Here is a 20,223-nt window from a genome sequence, read left to right as displayed (position 1 = left end):
CCCACTTCAAAACACCAGGTCTGCCAGTTAATTTCACATATTCTACATCATTTTGTTTCTGCATGCAAGATCAACCTTCCAATGGGAGGCCACCCAAGCGTGAAAATATGGAAATTTTATGTATAATAATTTATAGACTTGAAGTTTTGTCCTCTTAGTTCCATTGGATCTGTCCCTGTAGGCTATTGCATGCATTCTTTGTAATGATCACGTGTTCATGTTATTATATGCTTTTTAGCTAATTTGACAAGATTTTACAGACTTGCAGAAAACCGGCCATTGGAGATAATGGACGGAGGATCGGTGATTGATGACCAATTCTCGAAGCTACACCCGAGCTTTCCTCCAAAGACGAGGATTGCCATAGTTGGAGCTGGACCAAGCGGGCTCTCTGCTGCTTATGCACTCTGTAAACTGGGATACTCTGATGTAACAGTAATAGAGAAACATAAGTCACCAGGTGGCATGTGTGAATCAGTTGAAATCGAAGGTGAATAAACCAAGAAAATCTTTGTGACAGCAAAAGTTTGCGAGTGAGTATGTTCATGACTTGAATATGTGTGAATTTAATGTCTTATTACAGGAAGAATATATGATCTGGGAGGTCAGGTCCTTGCTGCAAATAGTGCTCCTTCAATCTTCCACTTAGCTGGAGAGGTTGGGGCTGAAACAGAGGAAATGGACACTCATAAATTTGCCCTTATTGATCATACAACCGGAGCTCTCAAAGAAATGAAGTTAGTGGAGGATTACGTATCTGTAATCTCTCTTACTCTGAAACTCCAGGTTGGCAAATCAGGAAACATGATATGCACATATTTTAATCTGACACTGGACCATTTTGATTGAAGTTTTGTTTCTGCAGGATAAAGCTAAGGCATCTGGTCGAATTGGAGTCCATGCAGTGAGTAACATTGCTCCAGATTTGGCTCCCGAATATCTAAAGGCTCAAGGCTTTCAATCCGTTCCCAAGTCGGTAATATACGGATACACTGCATCTGGATACGGATTCGTTGAAGACATGCCTTATGCATACATTCACGAGTTCACTAGGACCTCAATGGCCGGAAACATCCGGCGGTTCAAGGGAGGTTACACAAGTCTTTGGAAGAAGCTGAGTGAACGCCTGCCCGTAAAATACCACTGCAACGCACTAGTTCAATCGGTTAACCGGGATTCATCTGGCATCAAAGTTGAAATTTTAACTGAAAATAAAGAAGTACAAGTCATGGATTTTGATAAAATGATTGTCTCTGGTTCTTTTCCCTTCAACAGTGGAAATACTTACAGATCACCTTCCCAGAATAAATCAGGTTTGCTTAGTCAAATAAGACAAAAAGCATTGGAATAGTTTCCTCCCTATCATCTAACTATTTCCTCTGCACAGAAACTACCAAAGATCATATGGATTTCAGCGAGCTAGAAAAAGAGTTGTTTAGTAAAGTTCAAACTGTTGACTACTACACCACTGTCTTGAAGATAAAAGGATTGGAGCACATTCCAAAGGGTTTTTATTACTTCGACAAGTTCATGGAAGATCCTGCATCAATAGGAAACCCTGTAGCGATGCAGAGATTTTATGGGGACACGAATATTTTCCTGTTCTGGTCCTACGGGAACTCGGCAGATATCCAGGGAACCAGGGTGGCGGAGCTAGCTATTGATGCAGCTAAACGAATTGGAGGCGAAATAGAGGAAATAATTTTACAGCGGAAATTCAAGTACTTTCCTCATGTCAGCAGTGAAGGTATGCTTAACTCACCAAAAGATTAAGCGTTAATAGGCATTCCCAGAACAGCTGTAATGATTGGTTTTAATTTTCTGAAAAAAGAGATGAAGGACGGGTTTTACGATAAGTTAGAGTTTCTATTGCAAGGTCAGCAAAATACTTACTACATTGGCGGGCTCATGGCATTTGAGCTGACAGAGAGGAACTCAAGTTATGCCTTCGAGCTAGTCCGCAAGCATTTCTCGAATAACAACCTGGAACCAAGCTACCCCTACGTAAAGGTAATGATCCTTGAATCACGTTTTGTTGGAAAATAATAGTTTCGGCATCGATTTCATTACATTATTTGTTGCACAAAAAAAAATTATCTTTTTGATGACTTCATGGTATGTTGCTACAGAGTACAGAGATTATTGACACTGAAACCAAAACATGGGGGGCTAGTTCCCAAGCAATTGGATGAGTCGCCTGGTGTCGAGTTTCCATCTCTTTCCTCGCTTGATGTCTACCTGCAATATTGGGGAACTCACAGTGTCACTCAGAGCAAGGCGCTATATACTTGGATCAATGAAAAGGGATTGGTTGTAGCACTGAGAACATATAAAGAACTTAAATCCAATGCTACGAAAATCTCCAAGAAACTGTTGATAAGCCGTAACCCAATCATCAAGACGGGTGATAGGGTTCTCTTGGTCTATCTCCCAGGTCTAGACTTCATTGACGCCTTCTTCGGGTGTCTGAGAGCAGGAGTCATACCAGTTCCTGCAATTCCTCCTGATCCATCTCAAACCGGCGGACAAGCACTTCTTCATGTGTCTAACATCACAAAAGCATGCAATGCAGTTGCCATTCTATCAACAGTCAATTACCACATCACCGTGAAGGCCGCTTCTGCTCGAAATATTCTATTGCTAAAAGGGAAGAGCAAATCATCTCCATGCTGGCCTGATCTTCCCTGGTTGCATACAGATTCTTGGGTGAAAAAATCCAAAATTTCTGATCCTTGCAGTCATACAGTTGAGCTATATGAACCTTCAACACATGATTTGTGCTTCTTGCAATATACATCAGGTTCAACAGGTGAGGCCAAAGGCGTCATGATAACTCATGGTGGGCTAATTCACAATGTAAAGATGATGCGAAGAAAATACAAGAGCACATCAAATACAGTGCTTGTAAGTTGGCTGCCTCAGTATAATGATATGGGACTGATCGGGGGACTTTTTACAAGTATGGTAAGTGGTGGATCCGCAGTTCTGTTTTCTCCTCTAACATTCATAAGGAATCCTCTCTTGTGGTTGCAAACTATAACCACCTATCATGCTACTCATAGTGCCGGTCCCAATTTCTCCTTCGAACTCCTTGTTCGTAGGTTAGAGGCCAACAAAACACAACAATTTGATTTGTCGTCCATGGTTTTTCTCATGGTTGCTGCTGAACCAATCAGAGCAACAACGATGAGAAAGTTTCTCGAATTTACTCAACCTTTTGGATTGTCTCAAGAAGTAATGGCTCCAGGTTATGGATTAGCAGAGAACTGTGTATATGTATGTAGTGCATATGGAGAAGGTAAAGAGATTATGGTCGATTGGCAAGATAGGGTGTGTTGCGGATACGTTAATCCAGATGCTGATGATGATCCTGATGTTCATATTAAAATTGTTGATCCCGAAACAGGCAAGGAACAAGAAAATTTTGAAAAAGAAGGGGAGGTCTGGATTAGTAGTCCTAGTGCTGGAGTTGGGTACTGGGGAATGGAGGAGTTGAGCCAAAAGACATTCAGAAATGAGTTGAATGATACTGGTAAAAAATACACAAAGACCGGAGATTTGGGGAGAATTATAGATGGAAAATTATTCATCACAGGTCGAATCAAAGAACTTGTGATAATTGCAGGGAAGAACATATATTGCTCAGATATTGAGAAAACAGTTGAAACCTCGTGTGAACTTCTACGCCCAGGCTGTTGCGCTGCAATTGGTGTTCCAAAAGATATTCTTTCGTCAAAAGGAATATCAGTCACTGAAATTTTTGATCAAGTTGGATTGGTGGTAATTGCAGAGGTACGCGATGTTAAGTCAATTCCTAATGAAGTTATTAAACAGATTCAGACCTGTGTTGCAGAGGAACATGGGATAGTGGTTGCATCCGTCGTTCTGATCAAACCTAAGACCATTAGCAAGACGACATCAGGAAAAATCAAGCGATTTGAATGTCTCAAAAGGTATGCTGATGGAACTCTGGCTATTGTTGGTCAACTAACTACTGGAGAAAAGTCACAGCCCCAGATTGGGATTAATGCAGCAGCTCCTCAAGGCAAAAATGGTCACCCTTCGACACATTCAAGTATTACCAAGACGGACATAAGAAATTTTTTGATGGAGCTGATCTCTCAAATGACTGGAATTTCTATTGCCAACATCTCCACGTCTGAAAGTCTTGTATCATATGGGGTTGATTCCATTGGTGGGGTTCGTGCAGCTCAAAAGCTTTCAGATTTTCTAGGAGTGCCTGTTGGTGCAATTGACATTTTTACTGCCACCTGCATCAACGACTTGGAAAACTTTGCCGAAAATCTTTTAAAGAATTCCCATTCTCAATCAGCCCCTGAACTGCTGCATTCTACAAAGATGAGGTCAAAAGCAACCACAACAGTTATCGAGCCTTCTTTGTCTACTAAGCTGGCAATTTGGTCGATGCAACTTGTAGGACTTGCATATGTTACCTTCTTGATATTATTTCCTGCATACATATCCATTTCCAAATTTACACGCTGGATGTCCACAAGCCACACACAGATGCAGCTCAATACTCTCTTCGGTTACTTCCTTCCTTTGGTATGCGCTCCTCTTTCTTGGATGCTATGCATTTTCTACACATGCATCTGCATAGCGTTTCTTGGCACTCCATTTCTGCAGCCAAGCTATGCATTAGATCCAGAGATTTCAATCTGGTCAGCTGAATTCGTCAAGTGGTGGACACTGTATAAGGTTGAAGAGGTCTCTTCGAAAGTTCTAGCAGTTCATCTGAGAGGCACCGTGTTCATGAATTACTGGTTTAGGATGCTAGGAGCCAAAGTTTCATCCTCTGCATTAATTGACACCACAGACATCACTGACCCATTTTTAGTTTCAATTGGGGAAGCAGCAATAATTGCAGAAGGCGCGTTGCTTCAGAGTCATGAAGTGAAAAATGGAGTATTGAGTTTAAATCCGATCAAAATTGGTTCAAGATCTTCAGTGGGCCCATATGCTTGTCTTCAAAAAGGCGTGGTGGTGGAAGATGGAGATGAAATACCTGCATTGGGTTCTGGAGGAGTAAACTGCAACGTAGATAATATCATAAAGGTTAGTCTCAACAAGCATATTTTCTTAGTTAGTTCTGCTGTAGAATGTAGGTTGCATTTTCATCCATTTTAACATAAATAAATGAACATATATAGAACCGCAGTTCATTTTTATGCCAAATTTCGAAATATAATCTCATTATATTAGTCCAAAAATAAATCTGATGAGATGTTAACTTGGAATAAAAGATCGCTTGTTAATTCACTAGTTTGCCAACCACAAGAGAATGTCTTAGAAAGTAGACGCAATAACAGAACAGCCGTCGCACTTCTGTATCACACTCATTGTCTATCAGTTTCAGTCTTTTGCTCCCACTTCTAATAGCAGATAACAATCAAGTACTTGAAACTTGAAATCTAAATTATACTTGAATTACCAGTGGGTTAATGTGTTTTAGATTTAGAGAAAACTGACTTTCTTCATCTTCTCATTGACGACAGGGTGAAATGGTACAACAACTAGCTAGCCAAAGGCCAGAGAATTATGCACTTATCTTTCACTTATTTGGCATCTACGCAATTGGCTTTCTGAGCAGCTTATCAGCTGCCATATCTTATTTCATCTACCTCTGGATACTACAAAAGCCTCCAACGCCTCATCACTTTTCATTTTTCTGTTTATCTGGAGCGTTTCACTGGTTTCCTTATACCATTGTCGCTTATACAGTGACATTTGATGGGGTCTACTCAAGCCCAACCATTTTTGCCATCTCCATAGCCATGGCTTACACAACTTATGGCCTCATCCTCAGTTTCTTAACCTGCTTTCTGAAATCATGCATATCAGGACATCGAGATATGCAAATTACACCCATCAGAAAGTAGTTTCTCCACCGGATTGTGACTGCTTGCCACCTAAGATTTGCGAAGTTTCTTTCTGGAACAGAAGCTTTCTGTTCCTACTTGCGCTATATGGGATCTAAAGTTGGGAAACATTGTTCGCTTAGAGCCATCAATCCTGTGTCAGACCCAGAACTCATTTCACTTGCTGATGGTGTACATTTAGGGGATTTCAGCCGCATTATCCCCGGATATTACGCCTCCAATGGGTACATTTCAGGAAAAATAAACGTACAAGATAATTCAGTTGTAGGGAGTCATGCCCTAATCCTACCCGGTTCTGTCCTTGAGCAAGATGTCATTCTCGGGGCACTTTCAGTGGCTCCAATGGATTCAGTCCTCCAGACAGGTGGTGTTTTTGTCGGTTCTACAATTCCAGTCATGGTCAAGAACACCATTCACTCTTTCGATGATAGGATAGAGGAGATGGACGTGAAATATAAAAAAGTCCTGGGAAATCTTGCAGCAAATTTTGCTGGATCAACCCTCAAAGTAGGTTCAAGATACTTCCACCGGATTGGTGCCGCTGGGAAGGGGTTTATAAAGTTCTACGATCAAATACCAAATCTGCCTGATCATCTAATCTTCTCCGGAGGAAAGCAATACCCCATTATCATGCGCCACAGTAATTGTTTAAGCTCAGACGATGATGCACGACTTGACCCTCGTGGCGCAGCAATAAGAATCCTTTCAAATGATCCAAAAGAAAAGTCACCACTGCTAGATTTGATCCTGAAGACAGGGAATGCATTTCATGCACGAACTATCGGCGACTTTGCCGCGTGGCTTGTCTGTGGAGCAGCAGCACGAGAAGAACATGTGAAGCACGCTGCTCATATTCGAGATGCAATGTGGGGATCCTTAAGGCAAACAGAGTCGTATACCGTGCTTCATTATTATTCAAACATCTGCAGGCTGTTTAGATTCAACAATGGACAAGAAATGTATGTGAAATTCAAGCTGAGGCCCTTTGATACAAAGTTTGGTGAAGACACTTGAAAGGTGGAGCCTAAGGGTATACTTCCACCAGAAACAGGAGCAATCCCAAGAGATGAGAATGACAAGCGTCCTTTACTTTTCCTTGCCAATGACTTCAAAAGGCGTATAAATTCTCCAGAGAGAGTACGCTAAGTTCTTCAATTGCAGATCCGGCCAGTCCCAGATGATGAAATGGCACGTGAGATAGCACTTGACTGCACCAAGCCATGGGATGAAACTGAGTTTCCGCACTTTGATGTGGGAGAGATTACCGTTGATCAAGTGCTCACCATAGAGGAATCAGAGGAGCTGGAGTTTAACCCTTATCTCAGATGTAATGAAGTGGATGTAATCCATGCTTCGTCATGCAATCAAAGTGCATCAATGGATCATGGACGTTCAGTAGTTTATGCAATATGCCAACATCTGAGAAAGAAAAAGCCTCTTCCTGAGGCTTGGAAGATTTTCTTGAATCCGTCTGATGTTAAAGTTGACCTCACAGGCTGTCCAATGGCAGCATCACTGCAAAAAAAGGTTGCCAAAGAAGTGACACTGGCAAGGCCCTGGTATGTGACTTTGTGGCTGATGTCTGGTCAGCCATTTATACAGACTTTTCTCCCTTATTTTCTGATTGGATTGGTAATATTTGCTCCACTGAATTGCATCTTCTACCTTAATAAGATCAGCAAAATACAAATGCAATGGTTGCTGCCATTCTTCTGGATATGTTCAGGCATCCTAGCAGGACTTCTTTGTGCTGTGACCAAATGGATTCTGGTAGGGCACAAGAAAGAAGGCGAAATCGTGCCAATTTGGAGCATAGGGATATTCATGGATACTACTTGGCAAGCAATAAGGACACTGGTAGGGGAATATTTCATGGAAATGACAACTGGGTCATTTTTCTTTGGAATATGGATGAAGCTATTGGGTTCAAAAGTTGCCTGGGACAGAGGTGTTTATGTGGACAGTATTGGTGCTGTGTTAAATCCTGAACTGGTTGAAGTTCAGGAATATGGTTCTGTGGAAAGAGAAGCTTTGCTCTTCGGGCACATATACGAGGGTGAAGGGGGTAAAGTCAAGTATGGAAAGATTGTCGTTGGGCAAGGCGGATTTGTGGGAAGCAGAGCCGTGGCCATGCCTGGAGTGACCGTGGGAACAAGAGGTAGCCTGGGAGCTCTCTCCCTGGCAATGAAGGGAGAGTTTATTAACTAAGATTGGTCGGTTTTGGTTCTTTAGAATTTGTGGCACACATGATATGTAATTGCAGAGCTTTTAGTTAGGGATACAATATGAAATTTTTTGCATCATAAAGCAGAAACTTGTAATGTCCCTTGTTTTCTTTAGTTAAAATCTAACTAATGAAAATCAATAATGAGAAATTTCCACAATATGTAGCAACGTGCGACTAATTTCCCGATACAAGACCTGTAATTTCTTTCATCCGGCATCATATAAATATGAAATCAACAATCATAGAATACAATATTAAGTGACAGCAGTGCATCTTCTGGAAGAGGATAATGCCTGTAGCATTGTGATTTCAACTAGCATTTTTGCTAAGTTTTAAGAATCACCCACGCCCTTGCTGCTCCGCCAAGAAAAGGCTGGGTATGAAATCATATTGATTATTTACGATTATAATTATTATATGAAACATTATGCTAAATTATTTTGAAACTAATATTATATGTGATTTCGAAGTCGTATATATCAGCACGAAGCTCGCTTTCGAGACCCCTGATTTCATCGACAGTAATTCAATATTCTCCGATTCACATGTATCCCGGTGCAAATGCACTTGATTTTTCTTTACTAATTAATATATTGCAGGAGATAAGATTGCGAGGCTTAGGGATTCCAAATTTGATAACTGCGAGTTTTGCACTTAATTAGTGATAAGAATGAAAGTGAATTATGTTAGTTTTGGACAATATTATACGTGTTTTTGTTTAATGTTGTGCTTGCAGAATAAAAGAATTTATAAAGAGGCCTACACAATTCCGTCAGTCTCTAGCAGGTGGGAATCCATGATACATCAAATTAGTGAAAGGTGTGTGTTTAAGACAAGTTGCCCGATTTATGTTTCTTGTATGCCCGCCGTTGCTCGAACACTGATGCCTACAGAACACTAACAGAGGAAAACATCAAGAAATTTATAGAGAGACCTGAACAGTTCCTCCTTGTTTGCTTCCCAACCCAAGTTCCAGCATGACGAGTATCTTGGTTCGGAGATTCAGCCGACTCTGGCTGAAGATACATTAATAAAGGCAGCATCAGAACAGTTTAGAAACGCATACAAAAATGGAGTAGTGCCATATGAGCTTCTAAATAGCATAATTCTCCAATAATATGTATGTCTTACTTTCAAACTTTTGATATCTTTGATTTAATAATTTTTCTTGTCTGAGCCAATTTGAAATTTGACCACTCCTACTCATTCTTTTGCCTTGATAATCAATTGCAACATTAATTAGAGCATGTTCAATAGTGTGAGGATGTTACTATGATAAAGTTGATAACTTCATTTCATGTTTGATGTCAGCGATGATAACTTCATCACATGATTATGTGAGAGGGAGATAATGTTATAGATATGACGTTGAAATATTAATTTTTATTTAATTAAATATGAGTATTTACACACAAAATAAAATAGCATGATTAAAAAAATTTAAAATTACACATAATTAAAATTTATATATTACAGGAAATTAAGAAATACATGAATTAAGAAATTTAAAAATTGCAAATTATTAAAGCAAATTATCTATAACTAAATAAATTATTTTCCAAATCTTTTACAAAAATTTTTTTTATTGTATCTTCGTAAAATATTTATTATTAAGTTTATGATTGTGATACCTCTTGTCTCACATCTTAAAAATTAAAGATTTAAAATGAGTTTATAATGGGCTACAATGGACTTCTATAGCAACTTGAGTTAATCATTTTCGTAAAACGAGAACGAATACGAAGTGGTTGCTATAGAGGCTCATTATACAGGCACGGGTCCGGGTTCAAAGCGTGACAACTTTACCGTTATGATGTAATGTACCACGAAATGATAATATCACTTCTAATTTAAAGAATTATATAAAAAAAATCATAAACCAAAAAGTATTATAAGCTTAATTTATACACGAATGACCTCGTGTGAAAACAATTACTAGAAGTTTTTACTTATTTCTCTGCATGGGAAATAGAAATTGTGGTACATAACTCGAGTTATCCTACCGTCCTAAATGCCTAACAATTCAGTAAATGGGATGGATCATGTCTACGGAAGATAAAAATGATTTGAGTAGGTCTCTTGTGAGACGGTCTCAAGAATCTTTATCTGTGAGACGCGTCAATCCTACCGATATTCACATTTAAAAGTAATACTCTGAGTATAAAAAGTAATATTTTTTAATGAATGACTCAAATAAGATATTTGTCTCACAAAATACAACCCGTGAGATCGTCTCACACAAATTTTTGTCAAATGATTTTTATTGCCCTCAAACAAGAGAATAACATAAACTTTATTCATATATTCAAAAGTATTACATGTCACTTTAGAAATGACTCCGATCCATCTCAAATTAGACATATTCAATAAAAATTCTCGAACAAGCACAATAGATTTAGTATATGAATTTAAAAATATATAAATTCAACCCAAAATGTAATTAGATTATTTTCTTGAGATAATTTTATCCTCATCTACCTTCATTAGGAGGAAGCTTTAAATTGCTTAAGTTGAACTACTACTTATTGGGTAAAGCTTCAACTTTTACTTCTAGTGACCAAAAAAGACTCACTTTTTAACCACTACCGAATCATCATGATTGATTGGTATTTGGTTGTAGGGTTATCGTTAATCATTATGAATATAAATAATATTTATTTATTGTCCCAATTTATGGACCTCGATCTATATATACGCACCCTGCCAACTACTCATTTCCTCGTTCACTCTCTCCCACAAAAGAGGATGGAAATGGAAAAACCCACACCAAAAAAGGCCAAGAAGATGTGGAATTTAGTGAGAATGATGCTTTACATGATGAGGAAAAGCATATCAAAGAGCAAACTTATGCTTGACCTCGACTTTCTCATGAAGCGAGGAAAAATAGCAAGCAAGGCCATAGGAGACCTCAATATTGTTCATTTCTATCCCACCAACATATTGATCATTTCCAGAGAAATCATTCATAAAATCACCATTATCAAAATGAGTTGAATCACTCAAACGGTCACTGCGTTCAGTGACGTTGGTCTCCTTTTCTTTCCCCTTTAATGATTCTTTATAAAGTTTACAAAGGTGCTCAGGGAATCGACAAATTTTGGACCAATGTCCTGGAGTACCACATCTGAAACAAGAACTTTCATATCTTTTTGAGTGATTCTCATTAACACTTGTATTCTCATGATGCTTTTTCAGTGGATGGTTTGGGACGCTCTTTTGAGATGAGTTATAAAAGTAACTATCTCGATTATTTTCAAAACCATGGCCGCGTCCACGACCACGACCTCGACCTCGACCAAAACCTTGTTTTGAATTTGATTTTGGTTTTCAGGTTTAAATTCATTTTTATGTACAACATTTACTTCTGGAAATGCTGTTGATCCAGTGGGTCGTGACTGATGATTTTTTCTCATTAATAGCTCGTTGTTCTTTTCCGCCACAAGAAGACAGGCGATGAGTTCAGAATATCTCGCAAATCCACGTACGCTATATTGTTGCTGTAAAGTAATATTTGATGCATGAAACGTGGAAAATATTTTTTCAAGCATTTCAGATTCTGTGAACTCATGTCCACAAAATTTTAATTGCGAGATTATTCTATACATCGTCGAATTGTAATCACTGACTTTTTTAAAGTCTTGGAATCTCAACGTATTCCATTCATCCCGGGCGATCGGAAGTATAACTTCCCTTATATGTTCGAATCTCTCTTTTAATCTCTTCCACAAAGCCGTGAGATTTTTTTCAGTCAGATATTCACATTTTAATCCCTCGTCGAGATGTCGACGCAAAAATATCATGGCTCTTGTCTTTTCTTGTGATGTGCATATGCCATTTTCTTTTATGGTCTCATTTAGACCTAATGACTCAAGATGCATTTCTACATCGAGAGTCCATGACATATAATTTTTTCTCGTAATATCAAGAGCGATGAATTCGAGCTTTGTCAAGTTTGACATGGTGGTACTAAAAAAAATTACGATGCATTTTATTAGTTAATGAATATTGCAATACAAAGTAATGGATAAACAACAAGTACAAGTATTTGTAAAAATAAAGAAAACACACGAGGAGGATATTTTCCGATAAATACAAGACTCGTGAGTATGATAACCAAAATAATTAAAAATAACCTTGAGAAAGTCATCTTCTTTTTTCTTCGAAAATTTTGATGAAGAATAATTTTTAGAGAAGAAGATAAAGTTGTAGTGATTGAATGTGTTTGTGAGATCATATTTATAGAGCAAAAACTACCTGTTTTGTTACCGTTGGTATACAAAAAAATAAATGTATATATTTGTATAATTTTATGGTAATAATATGATGTATATAATATTAGACATGTTTAAATAATTATGTATATCATATCATAATATTATAATGAGTGTCATAATTTATTTTGTTTAAAAACTTTATAGGCTTTTATACTTGTCGTATCCTTTACCGGGAGTGTGGGATGTCGTCTTAACATCCTCCCGGGATTTATAACAAGTTTATGAAAAATTTATTTTTATTTTTCCTAATAATAACATTATATTGTATATTAAATAAATACACAATAAATAAATAACAGTAAAATAAATATTATTACTTTTGTTACTTTTTTCTTCTGTTTGGAGCTTGGAAAAGTATGTAGGACTTTTAGAGTTTCGTGCTGATAACGTGTTGTGAAAAAGTAAAAATTTATGGTAAAAAGTAAAAATCTCAAACTCTCAAAATTTACCAAACTACACACTTTATAATATTTTTCTCTCTACTCAATTGTGATTTTTTTCACAAATGAGAGATCTATTTATAGAAAATCTTTACAAATAATCCAAAAATAAAATACATCATTACCTACATCATCACACACAAATTTCAAATTTTTACAACTCTTATTTTCAACATTCAAATATTCAACATTCAAATATTCAACACACATATTTTAAATATATTTTTCAACAGGTTCGAATTTAATTCTAAATATTTTTTTATTTCAAACCTAGTCGAGTTTAATAAATGGAATACAGTGAGCTTGCGGCGGAACAGAATCTTGACATTTTCTTAAATAATATCAAAAAAATATGAAAATGTAGTTTGAGTAATTCGTGGTGAAACACGATACAAAGATGAAAATATTGTGATTTTGGTTTTAGTAAAATTTACTATTCTCTTAATTTTATTTTTATTGTTTTTCATTATGAATGATATTTGGATGAAAAATATCTTGTTAATTTGAGAGCGTTGTCATTATGTTGTAATCATGAAAATTGAAAAATATTATATATTTAAGTGAATATATTTGATTTATCGTCATGAAGTATTTTTATTTATTGTGTTTTGATATATTTAGATTAATAAATACTCATAAACAAGATGTTATTCAAACAATATTAAAAATTATCTAAATCTCGTTATTATATTTTTCATTATCAATCACCCACGTGCATCGCACGTGATCATTCCTAGTGTGTGTGTGTATGTGTGTGTATATATATATATATATATATATATATATATATATATATATATATATATATATATATATATATATATATATATATGTATGAAGTATGTTTTTAATATTACTTTCTCATGATCAATTCCAATAGTTATTTAAATACGACAATTTTACTTATTTTTAATTTTTTATGTCATAACTGATAATAATTTGAACTTAGATAAGATTGGAACAAATCTTGTATCTAAATTCGAATAAGATTGACATGGTTTTTTATCAACTAGCTAGAAATTGAGATATTCAAAATTGTCGAGTAAAAAAATATATAATTACAATATATTGAATATAATGAAATACTAAATAAATAAATATTCATTCTCATTCAAGTTTTTATAAAGTTATAAGAGGTATGCTAAGAAATTTTTTTTTAATAAATAAATAATCTATTTCTAAGCCTTCTAATCTATTTCTAAGCCTTCTAATGTGGAACCAAATTTTATGAGTCGAACAGATATATATTGATTAGATCTTGGAAACGTAGATGGGAGAATACACGTTGTTTGTTCCATATAATATAGTAAAAATAGTACAGATAATTCATTTTTCATGTATTACACGGGGGAAATTGGATGTTTTAGAATATTAAATTTTGGTGTTTATCTTGTATGATAATATGGTATTTATAAAACATTAAAAAGTTCTCTTTAAAAATATATTTCATTTCGATTTATTGCATATTTTTCCATATGTATAAATCAAATAATTTTTTTTCTTTTATCTTTGTTATTCCCTATTTCTTGTAAAGACCTAGTCCAAGTGTCACCAAGAGTTTGAAAGATTCAAACTGGAACCTGAGAAACTGAGTGAAGATAGGAGCTTGATAGGAATTTTGTTATATCAAAAACTCTTTAAAATACCAATCTCATTATAAAGATTCATTCATATTCTGGTTCGAAATATACTTGCTCTGAAAATTGTTCCAGATGAAAGGGTTCTTTCTCTTCGACTACTTTTTGAAATCCTTCGATTCAACAATAAATTTAAGATTGAAGTTTCAGAATTTGTCTACGTCAACCAGCTAAGTAAAAAAAAGTTGATTTTTCTCTCTCTTTTGCACCATAAATGACAACAAGTATCACTGGTTTTGAATTTTTTGTGTTGAGTGGAGTGATTTTTCGGCAAACATCACCACCAATGATCATCGACGCGAGATCTTCACCTTCCCTCGAATCCGGTATCATACCAGAGCTCCTTGTTCTATCTCTCGTCAAATTCAAGAAAAGATAAATCAATCTTCTATTGAATTTTTTTATGCCACATATCTGTAAAAATTAAATATTTGTTGGATATATTGTAAGAAAAACGTGCATGGAAAGTGCTTATGATGTATGAAAACGATTGGACTTCGCTGTTAAAAAAGAAATATTAGACCAGTCGTCGACAAGTTCGTCTTTCACAATCGCCAGCTTTTATATTTTTTGTCAGTTTTATGGTGTTTTATTTTGGTTTTTTTATTTCGTAAAATTTTATGATTTAAGAAGATATTTAATAGAGTGATATACTGTGTTTCAAGTGAATGTGATTCGGGATAATAAGGTTGTTTTATCATGGACATAAAACTGATAACACAAGTATAGTTTTCACGCATCGAGTAAAGTTGTCTTCATATAGATCATTTGTTAATTTCAGATAGTTTTATTAATTATTATCATTTAATTGCTTTGTTGAGTGATTACTTTTTCAAAGATAATACTTTATGGTTCTTTAAATTCTTGAGCATAAATTTGAGTGATTCTTTTTTTTTAATGAGCTAATTGATCAAATTGTCGTGTATTTGTATAAACTTGCAGAAAATTTCTGTTAGGTCTTATATAAGTAAATTTTGAATGGAGATTGCTTGTAGAATATAATTGACAATACATGTAGTAGTGACATATGTCGAAATAAGTTTTTCGAAACTAATATTAATAAAATCTTACTTACAGACCACCACGACTCGAGATATCCTGAATGAATTAGCAATTTTAAGCATCAAAAATAATATTTTGGAAAATATGATTTTATTGTTGATAATTTTGCCTCTAAAAGTATATCAAGATGACTATTTAAATGAGTTACTTCTGTTTTTTTTTTTAGGTATGTTACGTTATTCTATAACAGATGATGTAAAAGTTTCTTTTGAAAACAACAATAATCGATGTGAAAGATAAATTATTGGTCAGAAGATAACACTGAAGCGTGATTTATAGTTTCACCCATCGCGTTGATTATTAGCAAAATGAACGCGATGTCCACTTGAAGATTAGAAACACAGTGGTTTTCTCTTCATGAAACTGTGTAAATCATATTCGAAAACAATTCAAGAAAATGGCACATTTTATGGCCCCAACTCCTGTTGCACTCTTAACCTTGTATTCGTCCACCAGCATCTCCTTGTTTAGGTAAAAAAACTATCATGTCTCCACAAAATATAATAATGGAAATTACCCAAATTCCAATCTTGCTGCTATGTTTGTGTATAAATGTGCATTTGTTTGCCAAGCTTCTTCAAGAGCAGTTTCCTGCTTATTTCCATTTAAGGCACAACAAAACTCCATGTAACATATATATTCATCTAACCGAATATTTTGAATTGTTGAAAACCTAATAATCTTGGATTTGACACTATATGTATATCTAATAATGATCATGTCATGTCCATTATTACAGAGAAATCTTTGATTCACTCCAATTGACTCCCTTACCTTGATCATGGAAACTGCACTAAAGGTTATAACCACTTCCCTTTAATGATCTTTTTGTCTAAATTTTAAGTATATGTTATCATTAATTTATATTCTGATATTTCAGAGAACTGGAGCACCAAAAGTTCAAGAGACGCGTCCCGTAAATAGCGAAGATAATGGAAAAAAAGCTGGTTGTTATAAACTATTTATCAGCAAGAACACTTCAAAAGGAGGCTGGGGCGCATCATATATTTTGCTAGGTTAATTTCCTTTTCATCGAATCCGCGGATTTTACAGTCTTTTTCTGTCACGTCCCGAAACTCGGGATTGACACCGGCGTCATTTAACAATCACACAATTGAAAACAACAAGCCTTTGTATCACAGTTAAACTGAAACCAGTTTATATATCATAATTCCACGAAATAAAAATGTCTTTACGATAACGAAATCCAACGAAATAGTAAATAATGTGGAAGCGTCTTACAATTCTTTAAATCAGAAAATTCGAAATAAAACCTATTACTAATCTGGCGATTCACCAACCCCAAAATTGTTCCGACTCTTCGTTTTCGACATGTTCTTCGGACTTATCTGGGAGGGGAGAGTAAGGGGGATGAGTATTTTGAGAATACTCAGTAAATGGGGGACATTGAACACCACATAAAAGTTTTATAACATTTTCGAAACATACATATACATACGACATGCTTTTCATAATCGTAACGTAAATTCCATAATGTAATAACACTGCAATTTTTCACCTTTCAACGGTTTACTGAGGTCAGTCCCTAAGTTTTAATCCTCTAAGGCGGCGAGGCCATAAAACAGTTCTATCCCACTGTTAAGGGCCATATGTTGGAATTCCACCCATTTTCAAGGAATCCTCACAGTGTCAAACATAAACGTACCAAAACTTCGTAAAAACGTATAGACCAAAACGACGGTACTCGACCGCAATTTTAAACCAAAAACCGAAAGCTTCATATGCATAAAACCGAAATTTAAAACAGCCCACTTACCTTAGACTTGAAGAAAACGTGAAGAACTCGGAAACCATAGAAGAATTATGCTTCGAAAACGCAACAGCACCTCTACCGAAAAATCAACCGTCTTGTAAAAATCACTGCGTCTTATTGCACAGTTGGATCGGACTCAAAATTTTACAGTACATTCACAAGTACGTTAAATAAATTATGAACGGTGGAGATCGGGTTTGGAAGTCGTTTAGACCTGTTCATACAGAAAAACAGTAGGTATGCTGTTTCTCGCCTAAAATCTGAGTAGTTTTCTTGCGAAGACAATAAACAAAAAACTAACCGTTGGATTTGGCCAAAATTTGGATATGTTATTCTAAACATATGGAAGAATATTCTGAACGGTGGAGATCGGATTCCGAAAAGCCAAGCGAGAGAAACGAATTTTTGAACTTGGACAGAATTTTGATGACTCGTGCAGAATTTTATGGAGAAGAATTCGAAAATTCTTGGGAGAGATTAGAGAGAATTTTCGAAAATTCTGTACAAATGTGTGAAATTTGAATGAGAGGGTCCTCCTATTTATAGGGGTGAGTTGAAAATCTTACCATAAACCGATTGATTTTCCTTCCAAAATTGCGAGATGCTCCTTCCATAAATTATTGATATGCTTCTTTGTTGAGAAAAGTTGTCTTGTATGTAATATTTTCTTCCAAATTTGATTGATATCCAGCCTTATTTCGAAATTAATACATGATTTGTACTGAATTTTGAATTTCATGTATTTATTGTCTTGGAATTTCAATACTATGTATTATTTAATATTTTTGAATTTATTATAACTTGAAAATAAATTCTTATACATGTCTATATTTAATTAATCACATGCCCAAAAATTTGGGTTCTCACATCCCTCCCTCCTTATTGGAAGTTTCGTCTTCGAAACTTGATTCGGCTTGATATTTGAAAAGATAGGGATATTGCTTGCACATTTTCTCTTCAAACTCCCAAGTAGTTTTCTTGTTCTGTGTAGTTTGACCTTTGAACCTTTACGTAGGGAATGACATGTTTTCTCAATACTTGGTCCTTGATGTCCACAATATGAGTAGAGACATCTTCATATTTCAGCTTTTCCCCCATGTTATCTTTGACCATGAGTGGTCAATTTCCATAACATGGATTGGATTTCAGGTGTATTTCCTTAGTTTGGACTTGTGGAATACATTGCGGATTCTTCGCATATCTGGTGGCAATGCTATTCTGCATGCTAGGGCGCCCACTTTTTCCAAGATTTCGAAGGATCCAACAAATCGAGGGTTTAGTTTCCCGACTTTACTGAATCGGACAACTCCTTTCATAGGCGAGACTTTCATATAAGCCTTCTCGCCCACGTTGAACTCTCCGGCCTTCTTTTAAGATCTTCCCAGCTCTTCTGTCGGTCTTGAGCTGCCTTGAGCTTTTCTCGGACAATTTTAACTTTGTCCACGGTCATTTGTACTGGCTCGGGTCCCACCAAGGCTTTCTCTCCCACTTCATCCCAGTAAAGTGGTGACCGACATTTCCTTCCATAAAGAGCTTTTTATGGAGCCATTCTGATGCTGCTGTGATAGCTGTTGTTGTAAGCGAACTCAATTAAGGGTAGATGAGTGCTCCAGTTGCTACTGAATTCAAGAGCGCATGCTCGCATCATATCTTCTAAGGTTTGGATGGTTCTCTCCGTTGGCCCATCGGTTCGAGGATGATAGCCATACTTAGGGTCACTTTCGTTCCCATGGCCTCCTGAAAGCTCTTCCACAGACGTGACACAAATCTTGGATCTCTATCTAACATTATGATTGTAGGCACTTTATGTGTAGCCGTATAATGTTATACATGTGTAGAGTAGCCAACTTGTCAATATTATAATTCCTTCGGACGAGTAGAAAGTACGTAGATTTTATGAGTCTATCTACGATTATACGTATCATGTCGTGACTCTGTATTGACTTTGACAATTCTACAACGAAATCCATGGAAATATATTCTCATTTCCATTCTAGGATTCTAAAGGTTGCAGTAGTCCTTCCAATCGTTGATACTCGACTTTCACTTGTTGGCATACTTGTCACTTATGTATAAACTCGGCGACATCTATATTCATTCTGCTTCTCCAGAAACTTTCTTTCAAATTCTCTATACATCTTTGTACTACTGGGGTGGATCGGGAATATTGACTTAGTGCCTCTTATATCTGGAATATTGTCCTGATGATATACTGGGTAATAACCTGGACAAGGGGGCTTCTTGGGAATCAGTGCCAACTTTTGCCAGACTAACTCTAAAAAAATTTCTTGCTGAGAAAAGAGTTGGTTTCAATGCCGTGATCTGAATGCTTGAAGCTGTAGCAGCTGCCATTTTCAAAGCGCAAACCTATGAAATAACGTCAAATTAGAACCACTTTGCCAAAAAAACCAAAAACTATGTTTCAGAAGCATAAAGACAAAATCCCAGATAGTCGGATGAAGATGAGATGATTATCAATAAGAAACTAAAACAAGTCATTATTTGGCAGCCGGTCAAGCTGAATCAGGCATTATTGTCTAACACAGTTTTATGCATTTTTTAATTAAAACTATTTGAATATGTACCCATTGCTATAATGAACACTTCCCATTGCTATAATACAAAGCAAGTCCAGAATATATATTCATACAAAACTTCCACAAGACGAAAACAATCTGATTCATTTACTCCATCCAAGTCAACTAAAGCGGTCTAAACCGGGAAAAAAAAAATTCTAGCCAAAGTTACATGGACCATCGATCTTTATTTAAAAACATGACCACCCTTTCAGAAAACGTAAACATATCCCCTCACTAAACAAATAGTGATTAGGGTTATCTAACCAAATGAACTAGGTTTAGTGTCATCGTGTGCCTAGTTTTCTTAGCGGAGTTCCCCACCGACAGCTA

General features: G+C 36.0%; 3 protein-coding genes across 3 annotated transcripts; all 3 read left to right on the top strand.

Moving 5' to 3' along the window:
* Positions 1–177: 177 nt before the first annotated feature.
* Positions 178–5,900, top strand: LOC140839220 (uncharacterized). The gene is made up of 7 exons (XM_073205857.1): positions 178–490; positions 584–786; positions 866–1,313; positions 1,388–1,747; positions 1,832–2,010; positions 2,137–5,076; positions 5,517–5,900. The coding sequence occupies exons 1-7, from the start codon at positions 289–291 to the stop codon at positions 5,898–5,900; spliced, it is 4,716 nt and encodes a 1,571-aa protein (XP_073061958.1). The 5' UTR covers positions 178–288.
* Positions 5,901–5,987: 87 nt separating this feature from the next.
* Positions 5,988–6,914, top strand: LOC140839475 (uncharacterized). Its single transcript, XM_073206198.1, has one exon. It carries the CDS (start codon positions 5,988–5,990, stop codon positions 6,912–6,914), a length of 927 nt encoding a protein of 308 aa, XP_073062299.1.
* Positions 6,915–7,085: 171 nt separating this feature from the next.
* LOC140839473 (uncharacterized) lies at positions 7,086–8,621 on the top strand. The gene has a single exon (XM_073206197.1). The coding sequence runs from the start codon at positions 7,086–7,088 to the stop codon at positions 8,106–8,108; it is 1,023 nt and encodes a 340-aa protein (XP_073062298.1). The 3' UTR covers positions 8,109–8,621.
* The last annotated feature ends 11,602 nt before the right edge of the window (positions 8,622–20,223 follow it).

Source organism: Primulina eburnea, chromosome 8 (genome assembly GCF_022965805.1).
Source record: "Primulina eburnea isolate SZY01 chromosome 8, ASM2296580v1, whole genome shotgun sequence".
NCBI classification, from domain to species: Eukaryota; Viridiplantae; Streptophyta; class Magnoliopsida; order Lamiales; family Gesneriaceae; genus Primulina; species Primulina eburnea.
Note: the sequence above shows the minus strand (reverse complement) of the source record. Positions and strands in the feature narration are given on the sequence as shown.

Bases quoted from the DNA above. Each gene is read 5' to 3' on its own strand.
- LOC140839473 (XM_073206197.1), top strand. From the start codon at position 7,086: ATGGCACGTGAGATAGCACTTGACTGCACCAAGCCATGGGATGAAACT.
- LOC140839475 (XM_073206198.1), top strand. From the start codon at position 5,988: ATGGGATCTAAAGTTGGGAAACATTGTTCGCTTAGAGCCATCAATCCT.
- LOC140839220 (XM_073205857.1), top strand. From the start codon at position 289: ATGGACGGAGGATCGGTGATTGATGACCAATTCTCGAAGCTACACCCG. The intron at 1,748-1,831 runs GTATGCTTAACT...TTCTGAAAAAAG, and splicing joins TCCTCATGTCAGCAGTGAAG to AGATGAAGGACGGGTTTTAC. The intron at 2,011-2,136 runs GTAATGATCCTT...TACAGAGTACAG, and splicing joins CAAGCTACCCCTACGTAAAG to AGATTATTGACACTGAAACC.